Raw genomic sequence first — 8902 nt, 5'->3', positions numbered from 1 at the left:
ATTTCATGGGTTAACTGCACTTTTCATGGATCTGGAGGAAAAAAACTGAAGATGGCTTCAAGGGAAGAATCTTAATCTATTCGCCCCAGAGTTAAAAAAAAAAATAGAAATTCTTAAGATTTCCTCTTAAAAGTTGAAATGCCACCTCAATCTGAAATTATATTTTTCTTAGGACAGAAGAATAATTTCATTTTTTAAACGCTCATTGCAACACCATAGGCTGGTCTATGGCTTTAGCAACTCAGATGTACAAACATATAAATTACTGTTTTGATAAATGGAGGAAGAAGTAAAGCCATTTTTAAAGTTGAAAAGAATAGGGATGCCTGGGTGGCTCAGTCGGTTAAATGTCTGCTTCCAGCTCAGGTCATGATTCCCATCAAGTCCCACGTCAGGGCCCTTGCTCAGCAGGGAGCCTGCTTCTCCCTCTACCTGCTGCTCCCCTGCTTGTGCTCGCTCTCTCTCTCTTTGACAGATAAATAAATAAATAGAATCTTAAAGTTGAGAAGAATAACAATACCCACAAAGGGAAAGAGGAGAGAAAAAGAATGATGAAAATCTGTGCTTATGTTCTGAGTGAGAATATTAACGTTTCAATTGTAGAAAACACTACTAGTTCATCAGATATTACATGAAGAGAATATTATATATAGTATGTCTGTAAAAATTACAAGTGGATATAAAAGAGAGTAGAAGCATCTACCCCAGAAGTTTATGACTAACTCCAAGTAGTGGGACTACAGGTGACCAAATTTCCTATTTCTGTGTTTCTGTATTTCCAAGATTTTTCTACAGCAAGCCTATATAATTTTCATGACAAAAAATAGAACATTTTGTTTTTAAAATATAAACTATTTTAAGATAAAGAAGACAAACAAATTTTTACATAGGGTCTATAAATAAGATAGAATCTACTTATATAAGAAAATGGAACTGCACATTTATGAGCTAGATAAAACAGCACATGAGTTTTTCATTTTTCCCAAACACATGCACAGAATCAATTCTGCCTTGAATTTTATTAGCACAAAGTGTGGAAGAGCCCTTTCTTTCCATAAAAAAATGTGTGTTTTTTTTTAAGACATGGCAAGGGGGCGGAGGAGGAAAGGAAGAGAGAGAATCTTAAGCAGGCTCCACACCTGGCGCAGAGCCTGACCCAGGGCTCAATCTCATAACCCTGAGATCACAAGCTGAGCTGAAATCAAGAGCCAAACACTTAACCGCCTGACCCACCCAGGTGCCCTGCGCTGGTGTTTTTAACAGTAAACTTTTCAACAGTTGAAAAGAATGCAGATCAAAATCAGGTAAGAAATAGTTTTAAAAAACCCAAAAAGCTACAGAATTTAAGAGTCCTGCTTACAGTCAAGCTACAAGCCATTAGTGACACTGAGGCTACTTCAATTCCAGTCATTTGATAAACACTAAGGGCCAAGTAAGAACAACAGTGAATGGACTGACAGTATTTTTATTTTTAAAAAATCCTCTAGAAGATAATTTATGTGTAATGTTTTAAATTGGTCACGTAACCATGGATAAAACGTGCTTATTTAGCTGATTCTCTTATTTTCCTCAATTCAAATCATTATTAGTAATTATACATTGGCTCATATATTGGCAATATGCCAATTCTCTCACTCTCTGGCTCAGCTGCCCTGTTTTTGCCTTGATCATTGCTGATCAGGTCTCACTTGCTTTAAAATTCCACTTATCTCATCTGATTTTACTGACACTTGGTTTACATATCAAGTGCCTACTCCTAACTTTCCACTGCCAGTTTCCAAACCAGTTAAGGTACTTGGATAACAAAGGAAGATGCTCTATATCCACAAAACCATACAAAATGATGGGAGGGAATTTAACAGTGTGCCTTTTTGGAAACAACGTGATGCTGGGAACTAAGAATACATTTCACTTACAGTTTTAGAATTTAAATTATTCCATAAATTAAATATTTTTGTCAGAAATAAAAGCTGCATCTAATTACTTAAATTCTGTCTTAATCACTCCTAACTAGTTCTAAAATGTTAGCTATCTGACCATAAACACAGCATAAAATAACTCAATAACTAGGGTACAAAGTGTGGAAGAGCCCTTGAAACTAAAATTACAAGAGGAATTCAGCAGTGTCAAAAATAAACCCACTTGCAGTTATCATTTTTCTTCCTTTCCTCTCTATCTGCACTTGGCATTTCCTCAAGTTGTTGTCTTAAAAAAAAATTTTTTTTCAAGAACAATGTAACCAAAAAAAGTGAACTAAACTACAGTGCTATCAATAAAAAAAGTATTAAATATAAAACTTATCAGTACTCAGTGTAAATTTTCAAAGACAGTTAAAAATATTTTTTAAATAGCCCCAATATTTCTTTGCTTATTAGTGAGGCTGACCCTTTTTTCTAAAAGTTGAATAGCTATTTCCCCTTCTAAAAGTTGTTTATTCATGTCTTTTGGCCATTTATCTATTATGTTTTCTTACCAATTTATTCAAACTATTTATATATCATATGGATATCATCCTTGTCATATATTTTGCAATTTTTTTTTTAATTTGGTTTTGGTTTGTGGTTAGTGCTTTCTTGTTTCTTAATCATTAAGTTCATTATGTGACATAATATGACATAATAGTAACAAATTAGGAATTCAGTTTGTCCCACAATGAGAATTGGTGAAGTAATATAGTGCTACTAAAATTTGCAGCAAAACAGAAGGAAAGACAAGCCTCAATTTTAGTTTGTTACTTAGAAGGAGCACTTCAAAACACATTCAGTCATTTCCAAATGACTCAGAACCATTTAAAATGATGAGCCTTGTATAAGTCATGAAATGAACACTATTATCTGGGAGGCATCAAAGTAAGCAAATACAAGGTGGGTTATTCAACCTAATAACAATGATTAAACATAAGCTAATTTATATTTAGAAAATAAAAATATTAGTCCAAGAAATAAAATTACCCAAGAAATAAAATCATGGGAAGTCCTTGTTTTCCCCCTTTGAAGTGATTTAAAGTATGAAAAGAAGTTAGGATTATGTTTCCCTTTTATGAATATTCAGAAAACATGATTCCCCAAAGTGTGGAAAATAATGTCTCTCTTCAAGAATACTAGAGATCAAACTAAGAAAAATAAAATGAAGATAATGGCATAGAAAGTGATAAAACAAAAACCAAAATACAACAAAAAAAGAACGTGATAAAACAAAAATTAAAACAGAGAGCTTCCTGTTAAAATTATCATTATATTGATGCAATAAGTATGAATGTATTTAATGCATTAAGTCTGACATGCAAAAACCCAAATTTACATAATGAAGTACTAGTAGGTATTTATATTCCATAGTATTACTTGATTTATAAAAGGATTCAATATAAACTTTTTAAACCATCAATATCCTCAAGAAAGTTAAATGTATAAAATTTTAATATCTCTTTGAGACAGTGATCCAAGCTTCTTCCTTGGGTGATGTTACCAGTTCATACTTGGTTTCAATAAGTTGTCCCTCCACAGAAAGTAGGTGCAGCCTCCTCACCAATACACTCAGAAGTACTGTGGTCACCATATATGCAAACCTAGTCAGGAAGAAAGTTGACTGGTTACTAAAGATTAACAATTATGCTTTAATTATACAGACTGCTCATTCTCATCAGCAGTCATCATCAAAATTCTAAGTATAAAGTCTGGCATCTTTCCTTTCTCTATCACTCACCTCAATTCTGGGCATTCCTGTGCGCCTGAGAATCCAAGCAAGGAGAAAGTTTTCATCATCGATTCATCATCAAACCGGTCTGGATCAAATCTAAAAAGAAGGTTTGGAGCAAATCACAACAGAGCTCCATTGGCATTTTGTATATTTGTACTATAAAAACATAGGTATATAATAAAGTCTGAAAAGTACTGAAGATAAAAACTGCTGTCACAATTATATTTTAATTTCACCTATTAGGGGCAGCTCAGTTGGTAAAAGCGTCTGACTCTTGATTTCGGCTCAGGTCATGATCTCAGGGTCATGGGATTGAGCCCTGTGTCAGGCTCTGTGCTCAGCAGGGAGTCTGCTTGAGATTTTCTCCCTCCCTTTCCCTCTGTCCTGAGGGATAGGGCACAGTCCTGGCACAGGCACACACATTCTCTCTCTAAAATAAATAAATAAAAATCTTTAATAAGTTTTACCTATTATGTTCTCAAACTATTAAACATGTATTTAGGTTCTTTCACTAAATGTATTATTTCTAAACAATAAATACAGAATACATTTCTCTGGAACCAGCAAGGAATGAAACTGTGACATGGGTGTGCATCATTTTATGAGATATAAGGATAAATCATACAAAATCACATAATGAATATTTAAATTTAAGAGTGTTCAAAATATCTGTTACATGAGACCATCTCATCAATATGCAAAGCATTTTATACTGCCTCTTCAATTAAAATGTATTTCCTAAAACTGGATATACCAGACTTAAAATTATATTCAATTATATTATATCCAGACTTACTAGTAAGTGAGGGAAATGAAGAGGCTAAGAGGGTTTTTCTTATTGTACAGAATTTCACTCTGTAAAAAGTCACTGGTGAAATGGGATATATAGAAACAACCAAAAACGCACCCACTATGGAACATAAAAATTCCTCTCAAAAAAAATGTTAGGGACGCTTGGGTGGCCCAGTCAGTTAAGCATCTCCCTCTGGCTCAGGTCATGATCCCAGGGTCCTGGGATCAAGTCCCAAATCGGGACTCAGTGGGGAGCCTGCTTCTCCCTCTGCCTGCCGTTCTCTCCCATTCTCTCTCTGACAAATAAGTAAATAAAATCTTAAAAAAAAAAACCAAACCAATGTTAAAAGACCTAAACCGTGCTATGAGAAAAAAAAGAATTCTACTTCATTTTCTTTTGAAAAAGTGTAAATTACCTTTTACTACTCGAATATACTAGACTCACATTATAGTCCACAAAAAATTGTATCAAATAATTTTCCTTTTAAGTTTTTATTTATTTAAGTAATCTCTGGGGCACCTGGCTGGCTCATCTGGCGGAGCATGCAGCTCTTGATCTCAAGGTCATGAGTTTAAGCCCCATGTTGCAAGTAGAGCTTACTTAAAATAAAGTAAATAAAATAGGATTTTTAAAAATTAAATAATCTTGGGGCTCCTGGGTGGCTCAGCTGGTTGAGCATCCAACTCTTGGTTTCAGCTCAGGTCATGATCTCATGGTTCCTGGGATTGGGCCCTGTGTCAGGCTCCATGCTCAGCAGGGAGTCTGCTTGGGAGTCTTTCTCTCCCTCTGCTCCTCTCCCCCCCCTAAAAAAAAACCAACTTTTTTTTTTTTTTAAAGATTTTATTTACTTATTTATTTGAGAGAGAGCAAAAGCAATCACAGAGGAAGAGGGTTCAGCAGACTCGCCGCTGAGGAGAGAGACTGATGTGCGGCTTGATCCCAGGACCCTGAGATCATGACCCGAGCTGAAGGCAGATGCCCAACTGACTGAACCACCCAGGCGCCCCTAAATAAATAAATCTTAAAAAAAAAATTAAGTAATCGCTACACCCAAAGTGGGGCTTAAGCTCACAACCCTAAGATCAAGAGTCACACGTTCTTCTGACTGAGCCAGCCAGGCGCCCCAATCAGCTTTTCCTTTTATCAACTATCTTGAAAATTGAGACCCTAAATTTTACCCAAAGATATCTATGTATTTTTAGATTGAACAAGAATCAAACTTGGGGTGCCTGGGTGGTGCAGTTGGTTAAGCATCTGCCTTCAGCTTAGGTCATAATCTCAGGGTCCTGGGATCAGGCCCTACATCAGGCTCCCTGCTTAGCAGGGAGGCTGCTTCGTCCTCCCCATTTGCCTGCCACTCCCCCTGCTTGTTCTCTTTCAAATAAATAAATGAAATCTTAAAAAAAAAAAAAAGAATCAAACTTAATTTTTCCAATTATTTTGTAAAACACCTCACAATTGGGGTGCCTGAGTGGCTCAGTCGGTTAAGTGTCTGACTCTTGGTTTTGACTCAGGTCATGATCTCCTGGTCATTGGATTGAGCCCCATGTTGGGCTCTATGTTCAGTGTGCCGTCTGCTTCAGATTCCATGTTGGGCTCTGTGCTGAGTGCAGATTCTTCTTCCCTCCCCTCCAGCCCCTCCCTACCTCATATAAACAAGATATATTTTTTAAGATTTTATTTATTTATTTGAGAGAGAAAGAGAGAGAGCGAGAATGAGAGAGCGAGCACGAGTGGGGGGAGGGACAAAGGAAAAGCAGTCTCCCCACCGAGCAGGAAGCCCGATGCTGGACTTAATCCCAGGACCCCGGGATCATGACCTCAGCCGAAGGCAGACATTTAACTAACTGAGCCACCTAGGCATCCCTAAACAAGATCTTTAAAAACAACAACAACAAAAATCCCACAAAAAACCTCACAATTTTAAGGATTAAGAATAAAATGAAAGCCAAACTAAAAGCAGTTTCATCCTAAATACTGAGGGATTTTGTTTTTTCAGCTTTACTAAGTATATTTGACAAATAAAATTGTAATATATTTAAAGTATACAATAGGATGATTTGATATACATACACATTGTGAAAGGACCCACTCTTGTTAATTAGCACATCTACCACATTATAGAGTTATTATTTTGTGTCTGTGTGATGAGAACACTTAATTTCTACTTTCTTAGCAAATCTCAGTTATGCAATACAGTATTAGCACACATCGTCACCATGTTATACATGAGATCCACTGACCTTACTCATCTTATAATTGAAAATTTGTACGCTTTTACTAGCAGCTCCCTATTCCCCCTACCCCTACCCCCAGCCCTGGCAAGGACCATTCTACTCTCTGTTTCTATGTGTTTGACTTTTTTTTTCTTCTCCCAGATTACAAATATAAGTGCTACAATGCAGTTCTCTGTCTGGCTCTTTTCACTTAGCATAATGCTCTCCCATGTTGTGCAAATAGCAGGACTTCCTTCTTTCTTATGGTTCAATAATATTCCACTATATAGACAGATAGGTAGATAAGATAGATGATATAGATATATGTATATGTATATAGATACACACACAGACACACACACACACATATATAGTGGAATATTCACTTCTTTATCCGTTTAACACCTGTTGGGACATCTATTATCAAAAGGACAGGAGATGGGCGCCTGGGTGGCTCAGTCGTTAAGCGTCTGCCTTCGGCTCAGGTCATGATCCCAGGGTCCTGGGATCGAGTCCCACATCGGGTTCCCTGCTCTGCGGGAAGCCTGCTTCTCCCTCTCCCACTCCCCCTGCTTGTGTTCCTGCTCTCGCTATGTCTCTCTCTGTCAAAAAAATAAATAAAATCTTAAAAAAAAAAAAAAAAAGGACAAGAGATGACAGCCTTTCGGCCGGAACTGCCATCTTCCAGTAATTCGCCAAAATGACCAACACAAAGGGAAAGAGGAGAGGTACCCGCTATATGTTCTCTAGGCCTTTTAGAAAACATGGAGTTGTTCCTTTGGCCACATACATGCGAATCTATAAGAAAGATGATATTGTGGACATCAAGGGAATGGGCACTGTTCAAAAAGGAATGCCCCACAAATGTTACCATGGCAAAACTGGAAGAGTCGACAATGTTACTCAGCATGCTGTTGGTACTGTTGTAAACAAACAAATTAAGGACAAGATTCTTGCCAAGAGAATTAATGTACGCATTGAGCATACTAAACACTCAAGGGCGGAGATAGCTTCCTGAAGCGTGTGAAGGAAAATGATCAGAAAAAGAAGGAAGCCAAAGAGAAAGGTACCTGGGTTCAACTGAAGCACCAGCCTGCCCCACCCAGAGAAGCACACTTGATTAGGACCAATGGAAAGAAACCCGAACTGCTGGAACCTATTCCCTATGAATTCATGGCATGATAAATGTAAAGAAAATAAAAGACCTCAAGCCTGTAAAAATGTTTCTCTTAATTGAGTAGAAGTGTGGTGTCCTTTCCACCAAAAAAATATTTAAAGCAAACTTTGTGTCCTAAAAAAAAAAAAAAGACAAGAGATGACAAATGCTGGCAAGGATGTGGATAAAGCAATCTACATTAATGCAATCTCTATCAAAATACCATCAACTTTTTTCAAAGAAATGGAACAAATAATCCTAAAATTTGTATGGAACCAGAAAAGACCCTGAATAGACAGAGGAATGTTGAAAAAGAAAAGCAAAGCTGGTGGCATCACAATTCCAGACCTCAAGCTCTATTACAAAGCTGTCATCATCAAGACAGTATGGTACTGGCACAAAAACAGACACATAGATCAATGGAACAGAATAGGGAGCCCAGAAATGGACCCTCAACTCTATGGTCAACTAATCTTCAACAAAGCAGGAAAGAATGTCCAGTGGAAAAAAGACAGTCTCTTCAACAGATGGTCTTGGGAACATTGGACAGCCACATGCAGAAGAATGAAACTGGACCATTTCCTTACACCACACACAAAAATAGACTCAAAATGGATAAAAGACCTAAATGTGAGACAGGAGTCCATCAAAATCCTAGAGGAGAACAAAGGCAGCAACCTCTTCGACCTCAGCCATAGCAACTTCTTAGAAACATCGCCAAAGGCAAGGGAAGCAAGGGCAAAAATGAACTATTGGGATTTGATCAAGATTAGAAGCTTTTGCACAGCAAAGGAAACAGTCAACAAAACCAAAAGACAACCTACAGCATGGGAGAAGATATTTGCAAATGACATATCAGATAAAGGGCTAGTATCCAAAATCTATAAAGAACTTATCAAACTCAACACCCAAAGAACAAATGATCCAATCAAGAAATGGGCAGAAGACATAAACAGACATTTCTGCAAAGAAGACATCCAAATGGCCAACAGACACATGAAAAAATGCTCAATATCGCTCGGCATCAGGGAAATCCAAATC

At 37.1% G+C, this 8902-nt stretch overlaps 1 protein-coding gene and 1 pseudogene across 5 annotated transcripts in view; one reads left to right on the top strand and one right to left on the bottom strand.

Annotated features, from left to right (window-relative positions):
• Window positions 1-283: 283 nt before the first annotated feature.
• Window positions 284-8902, bottom strand: part of LOC123838933 (cytochrome P450 20A1) — a 76967-nt gene continuing 68348 nt past the window's right edge. For all 4 annotated transcript variants that reach the window (XM_045868167.3, XM_064586949.1, XM_045868169.3 and 1 more), the window contains 2 exons: window positions 3703-3792; window positions 284-3565 (listed from right to left, as the gene is read on the bottom strand). In XM_045868167.3, coding sequence (XP_045724123.1) covers window positions 3415-3565; window positions 3703-3792 — 241 coding nt within the window. In that variant the 3' untranslated portion in view covers window positions 284-3414. The remainder of the gene's footprint in view (window positions 3566-3702; window positions 3793-8902) is intronic.
• Window positions 7361-8204, top strand: LOC123842639 (large ribosomal subunit protein eL21-like; annotated as a pseudogene). The gene has a single exon (XR_006790454.3). The product of XR_006790454.3 is annotated as a large ribosomal subunit protein eL21-like (transcript).

This window comes from Mirounga angustirostris, unplaced genomic scaffold (genome assembly GCF_029215605.1).
Source record: "Mirounga angustirostris isolate CCGP_5_RB_7025 unplaced genomic scaffold, mMirAng1.0.hap1 SCAF_3, whole genome shotgun sequence".
Lineage (NCBI taxonomy): Eukaryota > Metazoa > Chordata > Mammalia > Carnivora > Phocidae > Mirounga > Mirounga angustirostris.
This window is presented reverse-complemented; position numbering and strand designations above follow the sequence as displayed.